The sequence below is a fragment of the Salmo salar genome, chromosome ssa20, assembly GCF_905237065.1.
Source record: "Salmo salar chromosome ssa20, Ssal_v3.1, whole genome shotgun sequence".
NCBI lineage: Eukaryota > Metazoa > Chordata > Actinopteri > Salmoniformes > Salmonidae > Salmo > Salmo salar.
In genome coordinates, this window is record NC_059461.1 from 31,548,581 (window position 1) to 31,563,601 (window position 15,021).

Here is a 15,021-nt window from a genome sequence, read left to right on the forward strand (position 1 = left end):
CAACAATCATGCTTATGTGAATTGCAATAACCTTTTCAGAGCAGCAGCAAAAAATGGGCGAAGTTGACCAAAAGGGTACTACAGGACCTTTCTCGAAGGAATATTAGTAATAAACCCGTCGTAAATGTGATAATTATTGTCGCACATCTTCAATCAGCCGACTACTGTGAATGGATTGTACAAATTTAGTTATTTTAGATCAGCCTTACGACGCCCAGTCGGCAGCCATAGTAGGACATTTGACATTCGAGGTAAGTTAAGCAACAAATCTCATCGTCAATCGACTTCCAATTTCAGCTTGTATTAACATGTTTGCTAAGGTCATCCGATATTTTAGATGTTCCGTTGTCAAACTGTGAAAAGACTGCAGACGTTAGCTATTTAGCTAGCTAGTTTAACGGTCTTCATCCAATCTGCACATACTAGTTAGATAGCTAGCCACACTACTAGCATGTTGTTGTTAACTAGCTAGCTATGGCGTGAGCTTGACACTGGTTGCGTTGTGGCCAGACTGATAGTTTAGCAAATTGCCCCGTTCGAGCATCTTTCGAGAGTACTTTAGTTAGCTGGTCGATAGCATGGAGAACTCTCTGTACCTTTAGCTAGTCAAGTTTCCAGTACCTAATGATTATTTTGTCTCGACAGACTCAATTGTTCCTATGACATGTCCTGTTTACGTTCTCATGTGACATAGTCATAGGTCTAACTTTACCTACTCATAGCTAATACAATTATCGCTTAGTATCATTAGACCAATTAACGTTAATCCACTTATGGAAACACAACATTGCTATCAGCAAAGATGATTGGAGATGTGAATTATTCTGCTAGCATACAGTCACTGCTCTGCATGCCGCGTCCTTTCCACTTACTCTGCTTGCTTCGCACGCCCGCTTCTGGTGATTTTTTTGGGGTTGATTTATCTGTGCGGTTTGGCCTTCAGCTGCTCGAAATTTGAGACAAAATATCCACAGGAAAGTATTGTTTACCCGACTTTTTAGATAGCCGGTAGGTATATGGTTCGGTTCTGCATCAAAGTAAAATGTGTTGTGTTATCTCTCGTCAATTAACGTTAGCTATTAAACCATGCTATGACAATGAAAATGACATTCTGAATCAGGGGAGGATGGACAACCATCCACACTTGTTTCATTTTAATATTCTATATATTTTTTGCAGATTGAAATCCGAATATATATATTTTTTTGTTCTCCATCCTCCCCTAATTCAGAATATTCAATTTTCGTTGTCAGTTCGCCGGCTTTTCTTGCATAGGAGCTGTTGAATACTCTCCCTCCGAGCCCTACAGTGGAGGTGTCATAATACCCATAAAACCTAGCGGTCAAACAGGGAAATGGTTCCTATCGTTTTTCCACAGGGAGTTTTAGAAACACTTAAATTAAGGGCTGTGTTTCTTGTAGGCTTACCCTGTCGTGACGTTTTTATAACCCTGTAAATCTCTCTCGGACCAGGTGACTTTTATTAATATATTCAGCTCTATTTACTCTCAGATTCGAAAATGCAAATTAGCACGAAAATAGACATCATGCAAGACTACAAATCCCTGCAAGCTCCTGCATGTCATTTCTTGCTAACAGGTGAACTGCACAAGACAGTTCACAGAATCGTCAATTTAAAGACATTTAGCCAATTAATTAATTACAAAATGTAGCTAACATTAGATATATAAGATATCATGGCATTTGTAGTTCTTTATGATTAGCCACATTAGCAGCTAATTAGTGTGTATTTCATTTTGGGGGGGTAAATACACATGAATATTTTGATAAGCGTCACCTTGTCCTAGAGAGATTTACACGGATATCAAAACATTATGCCAGGGTAAGCATACATGAAACACAGCCCTTATTTTAAGTGTTTCTAAAATCCCCTATGGGAAAAATTAATGGTGGAAAAACAATTGGAACCATTTACTTGTTTGACCGCAAGGTTTTATGGGTATGACTCATACTGTGGTACTTGTCGTGCAGTTAAAGATCCAGGGGATAGCATACAGGGACGGAGTTTCCATTGACACACTTAACAGCAGGTACCAGCATAGGGAAAGGGGAAGGGGGATACCTAGTCAGTTGTACAACTGAATGCCTTCAACTGAAATGTGACTTCCGCATAGGCCTACATGCACTCAAATAAAAGTTGGAGCCAGCCAAGTAATGTCAATTTCGGGATGTGAAACGTGGAACAAATGGACAATTAGGCCACAGAATGACTACAGCTTTCTCTTATTCTCTTCTCTAAAGATTATAAATTCAAATTCTTCTCTTTTTTTCGCAATGAAGTAATTCAAGGATGTGTACGCCACCATCTTGATGCATGTCATGATGACACTCACCCGTCTCGATCAATGTGAGAAGATTTGTAATAGACAAGGTGGCGGCGTACACAATGTTGGATTACTTAATGGAGCAAAACATTTATTTTATTTAATAACGGAGCATTTTCTAAATTCAAACGAACTTCCTGCAACTAGACATTGGCATTGGTTGTCTTCCAAGTCGGAAATTGAAGTATTGCCAAGTTAAAGTTGGTCAAATATTCTGTGCTACACCAAGACATTTAGGGTTGTGCCAATATATGATTAATTCGGATATCGTGATATTTGACATTGACGAGATATTGTGAAGTGCAAGAAGATATATCGTGATGTTCAGGACTATACTCTATTTGAACTTTACAAATCAACTGCAGTTTTATCAGTTAGGCTGTATCAATATGTTGAAAATGACATCTAAATGAATTAACTCAGCCTTGTAAAAATGTTTCGACATACTAAGATTATTTAATGAGAATGTGATTAGAGTATCGTAAATAAGCTAAAAAATTGCACAGTTTGGAATTATCTGGTCATTATCGGCGCAAAACGATTATATTGGATATCGCAATATTTCGAGTAGCATATCGTAGAAGAGGACTCCCCAAATTTCGCCCAACCCTTATGACATTAGCCCGTTACAATCTGCTAGCTAGCCTACACACAGTCTTTGAGTCATCGGCCTATCAACACGTAACTTATCATGCTAAATCCTAGAGATGTGAGAAATGGAAAAATGTTCTTAAAGTTTAAACAGACATTTTTTTCTGTTTAAACGATAAGAAACAAATCATAAAATTTCATGTGAATTCACAAGGCAAAAGGGTCCTACGTATAACCGCTAAGGGGCAATGCAGTTCCATCTACCGCAGTCATGGCTACTCCTTCCCTCCATCCCCGGGTCTCACTGTGCTTCCCTTTCAGATTTGGAAAGAGATGTAGTGGTGGAGCTTCCTCGACTCCTTACATGTCGACTCCTGGTGTCAACTCCCATTCTGAGTGACAATATTTGATTTAGCTAGGAATCAACTCCTAAGAATCAGTAGTTTTGGAACGGAGGAGACTGATTAGTTGCAGTACTTCCGAGAACACAAACGCTTGCATATTTCATAGCGAGAGGGGAGGGGCATAGCATAGGCAGGTTTTCCACCACAGACAGTCAGAACCGTTCACTAGGCCTATCTATCGGTAATCAAAAGCTGTATCTCGCAATCTAATGCTGTAATCTTGCAATTTCTTGTATTGGATGTGTCCCACAACTTCAGTGAATAGGCTAGGATATTCCACATACAACAGACTGAACACACATTCACATTAACAAAGAGAAAGGGCAGACGAGGGAGAGAGAGAAAAAAAAACGTGCAAATGTCTTGGTAATCTGTATCTCGCATGTTCACCAAATTAGCCTAAAGTTTGCCTCTTTCTCCCTGGTTTTATTTCAATTATACAACTTTCCCAAGGCCTTTTTACAGCCTAGTCTATAACACGTCAAATAAATAATGTTTTGTGATAACTGCACTGTGATTTAAACATTTTCGGTTAGTGATTTTCTTTCTAAACGTTAACGATCCCAATGTTGTTTTAACGTTTAAATGTCACACCCCTACTAAATACATTACAAAGCCATGCGGTTCAAAAATAAATAGCTTGACACTATACATCAATCAGTCCTAGAAAATTGTAAAGTAACATTATTTATTCATTTCACTGATCTTGTTGTTCACCCTTTCAGGAGACCTCGATTTGCCGGTGCAATGGCAGTGTTCAGTCCACAGGTGCTTCTGGCAGTAACAAGATCAAGGTAGGAGACCAGGTCACCTGCTCTAGATTAGAAACCATTTAGACCTGCCCTAACCTCTACCACACAGACAGTGGGGTCACTGTCCGTGTCCACAAGATCCCTGGTAGCTAAATCAGTTGATTAACACTCAGGAAGTCTTTTGGAAGAGTTGAATATGTGAACAAGCTAACTGTAAATACAGCAGGTGTTCATTGGTCTTGTCTACTTTACAGCAGTGTGTATGACTGACTGCTGTAGTGAAAGTAAGGATACTTCACATATGACCAGGCAGTCACTGACATACAGGTGTATCTGTGTTCTGTCTCCAGGGGATCTTACCTGCTGTCTAAAAGGCACAGCTGCTGTCCCCTCCCCTCCACTGCTTACGTCCACCACCACCTGGACCCCGCCAGCCGCCTGTTACCCCTAACCTCCCTCAGGCACTCCAGGTCTGGCTATCATCAGTGCGTTCGGCTCCATGGCGCCAGACCCCACAGCACCACCCTGCTGGCCAGATCTCTGCACAGCTCCTGTGTCTGGCTGCAGGGCACCAAGCAGGACACCAAAGCCCCCACCACCCCAGCCCAGGATGACCCCCCAGGAACTCCCCAAGAATGGCCCCTCTGTCCCCGCACCCCAACCTCCAGCCCCTGCTCCCCCCGCTGTCGTCACTGTAGCGGCTGCAGCTGCCCCTACGGTCCAAGTAGTGAGGAAGTCTATTGGCCAGAGGGTAGTGGATGAGCTGAAACACTACTACAATGGTTTCAGGCTGCTGGGAATCGATACCAAGATCGCAGGGAGGATGGTGTGGAGACTGCTGCATGGACAACTGCTCTCACGCAGGGAGAGGAGACGGGTAAGGCCGGGGGAGTGATACAAATAAACCAATGTTTCATCTAGCTGCTCCATCTCAGATGTTAGCCACCAAGGCCCATAACGTCCCACCAATGGACAGCTTAGCTGACAATATCACAAAAACTATGTGTTTGCTTCAAAGTGGCAGAAGGCCATGTGCTGTAATGGTTCTGGGTGACCAGGTAGCTAGCAACAATGACAAGAAACTGTCATGTTCTGAATCATGTGTCTTGTTTCAGCATGGTTGATCTTCTTGTTGATACCATGTCTTATTTTGAGGTGTTTTGACTGATGTCACATTTGCTAGCTAGCTAACCAACATCTGTAATGCTGTATTTGAGAGTACTCATTGTGCAACTTCATTTATGTTTTCAATAAACATTGGAGACGAAATATAGTTTACATGTTATAAGCAATCTAAGCCAGCCCCGTCTGTTTTGCCCTATAGTTGCGTACGCGTCGGTTTTGTTGCTGAACAACCAATCCGACTATTGGTTCCACCGACCTTCTGAACAACACTGGACGAGACTAGAGCTTGGTTAGACTTAATGATGATGATCAGCATGTAAACATTGCTTGAAAGTGCTGAGCTGTATTTGACCTGTATGTGACTATGTTTTGTGTTGACTCTAAACTGTCTCCTGCATATTGCCCTCACGGCAGCCAGCATGTGTATAGTCGGTCAGACTGTCATTGTTGTGACCATGCAGGAAGTGTAGGCTGAGCTCTCTCTGTGTTTAACATGTTCCTGAAGGAGTAAATAAAAGGCTTGGGTGATATACAGTGTATTTAGAAGTACCGGCCATATGATTTTAAATACAGAAGCAGAAAAAAACTTTTGTTTTGTTAGTTTTTTGGGGGTGAGTGCTACGCCACTGCTTATAAGACATCTAAGATATGTCAAATAGTTATATCCAGCTCAGTGCTCCAGCTATGCATTTGGTTTACTAACTTGCTAGCTAAGTGGCTAGATGTCAAGATCAAGCTTCTTGGTTACAGCAGAGACATTCAATCCCCTCCTGGATCAAGATCCCTTGTGCCCCCCCACCACAAAAACATTTAAAATGCGCCCCTTATGTGCACTTCCGGTAATACCATATTCCCCGGTATGGTACAGAGATGGTATGAAAATCTGGATACTGCCAAACCCTAGTAAATAACAGGGTGAATCATAATTTTATGCCCGAGGGCAGGGTGAGAGAACCTTGTATGCGTCCCAAATGGTACCCTATTCCCTATATAGTGCACTACTTTTGACTAGGGCCTCATAGACCTCTATTCAAAAGTAGTGCACTATATAAGGAATTGGGTCCCATTTGGGATGGGTATTTGATACGTATAACGTGGTGACACAGCTCCATCTTGGGGAATCCAATTCAGAGGTTGTACTGTTTCTAACAGTGACTGCAGTTGGTTGAAGGGTTCACGGTCTAGACGAGCAGCACTTTCTCTGCTAACTACTACCCTCCATGTTGACGCTCAACGCTCCATGACAATAAAAACATGATAAGAATTCCCATTAGAATACTAAATCTATGGCTCTGAATTGGGGTGCGTTCATAAATTCGCTCTTGCTATCCTCCGATTTCAGAGCGCACTCGTCTGAGTGTGCAAGAGTTCAGAATAATTGAGGAATTTATGAACGTGAACACCCGTTCGAATATGGCAGGTGTCAGCAAATGTTGTCAAAAAAGCGTAATTACATTATTGCCAGCAGCACAGTTACAGTCACCAACGCTCTAGATTACATGAAAACAGCCTAACCAGCTCTGCTAGGCCGAGTAAAATGGTCAGAGTGAGGTGTTCTCTCATTTGTGTCTGGAAGTAGCTAGCAAGCTAGCCAACGTTAGCCAGTTAACTTGGGTGCTTGACTGCCGTTGTGAGGTCAGAACGCTCGGATCAACCCTACTCCTGGACCAGAGCATCCAGTGTGAGCTCTGAAATCTCAGAGAGCTAAATGCTCTGAATTTACAAATGGACAATCTGACAACGCTCTGAATTTACGAACGTCCAAAGGGCACTCTGAGCGCACTGGCACTCCAGATTGAATTTACGAACGTCCAAAGGGCACTCTGAGCGCACTGGCACTCCAGATTGAATTTACGAACACACCCATGGTCTTACTGTACATCCTACAGTTACCAAAGAAAGCTTTGGCATTCTGTAGTCTCGTGATTCTCATAGATCTGTCTTATGTAACATGTGCCTTTCAGTTAATTGGAGGGCAGGATTTACAGCAATGTAGTACTTTAGGAGTACCAGGAACCGGAGAATCATGAAACGCTGATCACCTCACTCTCTGGGAGGTGTTCAGCAGTCAGGCACGTAACAGGGAAAGGTGTTACCCGTTAAACTTCTTAAACCAGTAACAATGCTGCTCATTTTTGCTTTCAGTTTGAACATGTTGTTTTTCTCTCGTTGTGTCTATTGAACACAACCAAAGGAGTCCACCACATGCTGTGAGGTGTTCTACAGTGGGGGGGAAAAGTATTTGATCCCCTGCTGATTTTGTATGTTTGCCCACTTACAAAGAAATGATCAGTCTATAATTTAATGGTAGGTTTATTTGAACAGTGAGAGACAGAATAACAACAAAAAAATCCAGAAAAACGATGTCAAAAATGGTATAAAATGATTTGCATTTTAATGAGGGAAATAAGTATTTGACCCCTCTGCAAAACATGACTTAGTACTTGGTGGCAAAACCCTTGTTGGCAATCAGAGTTCAGACGTTTCTTGTAGTTGGCCACCAGGTTTGCACACATCTCAGGAGGGATTTTGTCCCACTCCTCTTTGCAGATCTTCTCCAAGTCATTATGGTTTCGAGGCTGACGTTTGGCAACTTGAACCTTCAGTTCCCTCCACAGATTTTCTATGGGATTAAGGTCTGGAGACTGGCTAGGCCACTCCAGGACCTTAATGTGCTTCTTCTTGAGCCACTCCTTTGTTGCCTTGGCCGTGTGTTTTGGGTCATTGTCATGCTGGAATGCCCATCCACGACCCATTTTTAATGCCCTGGCTGAGGGAAGGAGGTTCTCACCCAAGATTTGACGGTATATGGCCCCATCCATCGTCCCTTTGATGCGGTGAAGTCGTCCTGTCCCCTTAGCAGAAAAACACCCCCAAAGCATAATGTTTCCACCTCCATGTTTGACGGTGGAGATGGTGTTCTTGGGGTCATAGGCAGCATTCCTCCTCCTCCAAACACGGCGAGTTGAGTTGATGCCAAAGAGCTCCATTTTGGTCTCATCTGACCACAACACTTTCACCAGTTGTCCTCTGAGTCATTCAGATGTTCATTGGCAAACTTCAGACGGGCATGTATATGTATTCTTGAGCAGGGGGACCTTGCGGGCGCTGCATGATTTCAGTCCTTCACGGTGTAGTGTGTTACCAATTGTTTTCTTGGTGACTATGGTCCCAGCTGCCTTGAGATCATTGACAAGATCTTCCCGTGTTTTCTGGATATTGACAGTTCTTTTGTGTTTCTTCCATCTGCGAATAATCACACCAACTGTTGTCACCTTCTCACCAAGCGTCTTGGCGATGGTCTTGTTGCCCATTCCAGCCTTGTGTAGTTCAACAATCTTGTCCCTGACATCCTTGGAGAGCTCTTTGGTCTTGGCCATGGTGGAGAGTTTGGAATCTGATTGATTGATTGCTTCTGTGGACAGGTGTCTTTTTTACAGGTAACAAGCTGCGGTTAGGAGCACTCCCTTTAAGAGTGTGCTCCTAATCTCAGCTCGTTACCTGTATAAAAGACACCTGGGAGCCAGAAATCTTTCTGATTGAGAGGGGGTCAAATACTTATTTCCCTTCTTAAAATGCAAATCAATTTATAAAATTTTTAACATGTGTTTTTCTGGATATTTTTGTTGTTATTCTGTCTCTCACTGTTCAAATAAACCTACCTTTAAAATTATAGACGGATCCTTTCTTTGTCAGTGGGCAAACATACAAAATCAGCAGGGGATCAAATACTTTTTCCCCCCACTGTAGTTGAACCCTCAGCCAATTGTAGAAGCCCTCCTGTTGGCCATAGTGACAAAAGCTAATTTCCTGCATTTCTACACATTTTGCCATGTGGTGAAGATAACATTTTGCAGTTTTAAAGCACATTTCCTGCATTTATGCACATTTTGCCATGGCTTATGCTATCTGAGTGACTCAAACATTATAACAAAATCAATGGGGACCCAATAACATGTCAAAAAAACTCCTGAATGCAGCATCTTTGGAATTTTAGATTGTTTGTCCTGAAAGAGGATCTTATAAAAATATATATTTAGGTACATCTTTCTACCTGCTTTATATCTTGTTTTAGTCCTTTACGTTTACACTGAAAACGGACATATGAGGCCCGACCAATACTTTTCAATGCAGAATAAAAAGTCCTCTGACTTCAGCCTCCAGGTTCATCAGTAAGGCTGATTTAAAAGGATGCATTGACCCTATTGCCTCAATGATACAGGATAGGCACACCAACAGAATTTGTTCTTAACTGACTTGCTAAGTTAAATAAAGGTTAAAAAAACAGTCCACCGTGTGAATGCCATGGTAGAGCTTTACTTGGCACCAGGTCTATTTTAGAAATACTCACAGTCCTGGTAGTTTGCCAGAGACTAAGGGACAGAATCCTAACATAGTGTTGCCCATGGTGGGTCAAGGTGGAATCCTTCTTGTCTCATGGATTAATATGTGACCACAGACATTCGTTTTGGTGACTTGGGAGGTCACATGTTTTTGTCAGTCACATTTCTAAATGTTTGGGATCCACTCTGTACATGGGTGTTGTGCACTGCAAAACTCACATGGCTAATCACTGTATCTTCTATAATGCCAATAAACCAAATGGCAATGTTTGGCTTCCAACCCCTGTTATTCTCTCTCTCTGTCTCTCTCACTCTGTCTCTCTCCCCCTATCTCCTCTCCTTTGATGTTGGTGCTTATCATTGTCAGACATGTTACTGTTTGGTTTGCTGAGTGTTGTCTGTGTCTCCAGCTGATGAGGACGTGTGCTGACCTGTTCCGCCTGCTACCCTTCATGGTCTTCATCATTGTCCCCTTCATGGAGTTCCTGCTTCCCGTCTTCCTCAAGCTCTTCCCTGAGATGCTGCCCTCCACCTTCGAGACAGAGACCAAGAAGGCATGTTTTTCACGCTGTTACAATGTTAATGACCCTGTTGTATGCTGCTTATCAATTTTCTAAACTTGCTTCCTTGTTTCCTCTCCTTCATCTGGACTGATCTGAAGTCATGATATTTTACCTGAAAATGGCTGTTTTCCTGTTCTTCCATATCAATGCAGATGAAAGGAGACAAAAGTACACTATTGAGATGCATCCCAGTAGGAGATATCCTTCCACAGACCTGTAGGCCAGTAGAATAAGCAGGGGTGTGTCCCAATAATCTCTCCTTTCTCTCAAAGTGTGCACTTGTTCACCTCCCTTCATAGATTTGACAGCTTTACTTCTTTACTGTTCTAAGAAACTCTTTAGCCCATTCCTACACCAATCCAATGTTTTTACATTTGTCAGGAATAGTGAACGAGTGCACACTTCAGGAAGAGAGAGAGATTATTGGGATACACCCCAGGTCTTTGTGTGGGATTAGCCCCAGTAGGCCTGACCTGTCGGGTCTAATGGTCCCTGTCTGCTCATGGCTGAATGGCTCTCAGATATGTCCTCCTGCTCCTGTACAACAGTGGTGCCTGGCCTGGCCTCTCACATCATGGCCGTTGGGATACCAACACATAGCAGTGGTAAAGACCACCGTTAGCCAACTGGTGCATTTTGAAGTGGGATTGTTTTCAATTATGAACTGGGTGGTTTGAGCCCTGAATGCTGATTGGATGACAGCCGTGGTATATCAGACCGTATACCATGACAAAACATTTATTTTTACTTCTCTAATTACGTTGGTAACCAGTTTATAATAGCAATAAGGCACCTCGGGGGTTTGTGGTATATGGCTAATATACCACGGCTAAGGGCTGTGTCCAGGCACTCCGCTGCGTCGTGCATAAGAACAGCCCTTAGCCGTGGTATATTGGCCATATACCACACCCCCATGCCTTATTGCTTAAATATACCCTTTTAAACCTTACCTAGCAACTTGATTAAATGCGATTTGAGGCTCCTTTTTAGAACATTCTAAAACCAATTGCTATTAGCTAATGCTAGATTATGCATGAGGTCCATTTGAGAAATAACTCTTTATAATAATATAATAATCTTTCTCCTATCCTTCTCTTTCTCCCTTTTCTTTCTCTTTAGGTGGAGAAGCAGAAAAAGGGTCTTGCTGCTAAGCTGGAGCTGGCTAAGTTCCTCCAGGAGACCATAGCAGAGATGGCCAAGAGGAACAAGACTAAGGCTTTGACCGAGGACGAGACGCAGCGCTTCTCCACCTACGTACAGAAGGTAATTTAGCCAGGGGGCAAAGGTCACGCATCCCAAGCTCTGATTCATGATTTCATGAGTGTTTCAAATGTTCATCCCGTTGTGTTCGGTAGCCCTTGTCAAAAGGTCTTACAGACCTGATAACGCTCAAGATGTGATTATACGTCCTAAGCCTGTCTGCATGACTAGAGTCCCAAGACTGCTCTAACTAACCCCTGTCCTCCCTCTGTCATCTCCAGGTTCGTCACACAGGGGAGCAGCCCACCACTAAGGACATTGTCAAGTTCTCCAAGCTGTTTGAAGACGAGTTGACGCTGGAGCATCTAGAGCGCCCCCAGCTGGTGGCCCTGTGTAAACTGCTAGAGCTGCAGCCCATAGGAACCAATAACCTGCTCCGCTTCCAGCTGATGATGCAGCTGAGAACCATCAAAGCAGATGACGAGTTGATAGCCACTGAGGGTGTGCCTGCTATGAGTGTGTCAGAGCTACAGGCAGCATGTCGTAGCAGAGGGATGAGGTCACTGGGTCTGACCACTGACCAGTTACGTCAGCAGATGCAACAGGTCAGACACTCAACCTATCTATCTGCATATCACCTTGTTAAAGATGCATCACTTCAAGCCAGTGAAGGAATCAATCTATTAATTGTATTATAAGAGATGCGTCCCAAATGGCACCCTATTTCTTAGGGAATAGGGTGCCATTTTGGACGATAAACAATTGGCTTCTTCAGTGACCTGTGACCTCTCTCTCTCTCTGTCTGTTCTAGTGGTTGGACCTGCACTTGAAGGAGAACGTTCCTCCTTCTCTGCTGCTGCTCTCCAGAGCCATGTACCTGACTGACGTCAAACCCATCATACCCGTCATACCCCCTGTACCCAAACTAGAGGTAAGACATCATACCCCCTGTACCCAAACTAGAGGTAAGACATCATACCCCCTGTACCCAAACTAGAGGTAAGACATCATACCCCCTGTACCCAAAGTAGAGGTAAGACATCATACCCTCTGTACCCAAACTAGAGGTAAGACATCATACCCTCTGTACCCAAACTAGAGGTAAGACATCATACCCCCTGTACCCAAACTAGAGGTAAGACATCATACCCTCTGTACCCAAACTAGAGGTAAGACATCATACCCTCTGTACCCAAACTAGAGGTAAGACATCATACCCTCTGTACCCAAACTAGAGGTAAGACATCATACCCTCTGTACCCAAACTAGCGGTAAGACATCATACCCTCTGTACCCAAACTAGAGGTAAGACATCATACCCTCTGTACCCAAACTAGAGGTAAGACATCATACCCTCTGTACCCAAACTAGAGGTAAGACATCATACCCTCTGTACCCAAACTAGAGGTAAGACATCATACCCTCTGTACCCAAACTAGAGGTAAGACATCATACCCTCTGTACCCAAACTAGCGGTAAGACATCATACCCTCTGTACCCAAACTAGAGGTAAGACATCATACCCTCTGTACCCAAACTAGAGGTAAGACATCATACCCTCTGTACCCAAACTAGAGGTAAGACATCATACCCTCTGTACCCAAACTAGAGGTAAGACATCATACCCTCTGTACCCAAACTAGCGGTAAGACATCATACCCTCTGTACCCAAACTAGAGGTAAGACATCATACCCTCTGTACCCAAACTAGAGGTAAGACATCATACCCCCTGTACCCAAACTAGAGGTAAGACATCATACCCTCTGTACCCAAACTAGAGGTAAGACATCATACCCTCTGTACCCAAACTAGAGGTAAGACATCATACCCTCTGTACCCAAACTAGCGGTAAGACATCATACCCTCTGTACCCAAACTAGAGGTAAGACATCATACCCTCTGTACCCAAACTAGAGGTAAGACATCATACCCTCTGTACCCAAACTAGAGGTAAGACATCATACCCTCTGTACCCAAACTAGCTCAGTTCAGATTGGTGAAAGGTAATCTGATTCTAGGTTTGGGATCAAGGTAAATTTCTGCCTTCAGTGAGTCCCATAGAAGCACAGGTTTCCCCGAGAACTAAGGCTTGACCATCAGATCATGGAGACCTGGTTGACTCTCCAACTCATGACTGTAGTGATGTAGAAATGCAGGTCAGCCATGTGAAGTACTGTATGTTCATGCTGCCAACTCTCTAAGGCTGAGTTTTCACAGCCAGCCCAATTGTGATATTTTTTCCACTAATTGGTCTTTTGAACTATCACATCAGCTCTTTTCACATCAGCTCTTTTCACATCAGCTCTTTTTCAAAACTGATCTGATTGGTCAAAGACTGTGTAAATGCAGCCTATGAGTCTCTATCACCACAACAGTCTCAGGACACTCTGTGGAAGGCACCACCGCTGCTTACATTACTGGCCCTATCATTCCATTTGTGTGTGTTTTTGTTTTCAGAACAGTGTGAGATCATGAGAGAAATGTGTAAGTATGTATGATGGTAATGTAACATCAAGTTGTGTTGTGTGTTGCAGAAGGCCACTCCTCCCCCAGCTGAGATCCCAGAGGGAACCGCAGCTTCCTCCTCAGACTTACTGGTAGACCCAGGTCTGGTCATCAAAGACAGGCCGGTCAGTACACAGACACACAACAACAAGGTTTCTGTTATGAAAATGTGGCGTTTGACCGGCAGCATTTCAATTTACCGGACATTGGAGAAATTTACCTGACCCATATGCATTGGATGTGTAACCTGATTAGGGCGTTCACCCACAGTGCTCAGAATGACTGAATTCAGATTTTGATTATGGTAATTAATTTTAACAGAACAGTGTGCGGTTCCTTCTTACTGAATTCCGATGCCCACATTTACTTCTCCCCAGCCAACAAGATGAGTAATGAACAGGAAAATCACTAGCCTATGTCAATCTACGATTCCCCCATAGTAGAAAAGTTGACCTATTCTATTGGTCAGCTTGTGGAGAAAGAAATAGCCTATTCCAAACGGACTCTGGGACAGTTGTGGGACAATAGATCCCAAATTCATGCAACCAGTAGGCCTAGGCTACACTAAAGTTTATATAAAACGATTGCTTCTAGATATGGTCTGATTTTGCCTAGGCTACACAGTAAAGGGTATAAAACATGATCACTTTTTTTATGGGAGGGAAATGGAATGCAACACATGATTGGATCATCACTCACATTCCATCAAAACACAAAGTGCTTTCATTGGATAACAAAAGCCAAAGATGGAAGGCATATAATATTCCCACCAATCATGAGCCCCAATCATGAGCTCGGTAGCTCTGGTCAAAGACAGACCGGTCAGGAGTCTTCTCCAGGATGACCCGTGGAGCAGTATACAGTGTCCTCATGTCTGGTGTGTTTCTGTTCCTCCAGGCAGAGGAGTTGAGAGACAAGGCTGCCATCGTCTCAGACAAACCTCCAACCCCTGCCCAGGTCATCCAGGTCAGTCACCTTTGACCCCCAGTCACATACCCACAGGGATTAGTTACTAGATGGAATGGCAGAAAGTGCAGTGCTTTTCTAGCATGGCCAGATAGTGATGACCGTGAGGATAAACCAGTGCGTGTTTGTTTCCAAGTTTGTGGCTGTAATCCCATTAAGCCCAATACTGTCTCATCTTTCTCACGACATCCTAGTACACACACACACACACACACACACACACACAC

The 15,021-nt window shown here is 43.3% G+C and overlaps 1 protein-coding gene across 1 annotated transcript in view; it reads left to right on the top strand.

Annotated features, from left to right (window-relative positions):
* Positions 1-15,021, top strand: part of LOC106580440 (LETM1 domain-containing protein LETM2, mitochondrial) — a 20,026-nt gene continuing 5,005 nt past the window's right edge. Inside the window, exons 1-9 of the mRNA XM_014161504.2 lie at positions 1-251; positions 4,065-4,133; positions 4,442-4,968; positions 9,970-10,113; positions 11,242-11,385; positions 11,604-11,927; positions 12,134-12,253; positions 13,858-13,953; positions 14,726-14,794. Coding sequence (XP_014016979.2) covers positions 4,591-4,968; positions 9,970-10,113; positions 11,242-11,385; positions 11,604-11,927; positions 12,134-12,253; positions 13,858-13,953; positions 14,726-14,794 — 1,275 coding nt within the window. The 5' untranslated portion in view covers positions 1-251; positions 4,065-4,133; positions 4,442-4,590. The remainder of the gene's footprint in view (positions 252-4,064; positions 4,134-4,441; positions 4,969-9,969; positions 10,114-11,241; positions 11,386-11,603; positions 11,928-12,133; positions 12,254-13,857; positions 13,954-14,725; positions 14,795-15,021) is intronic.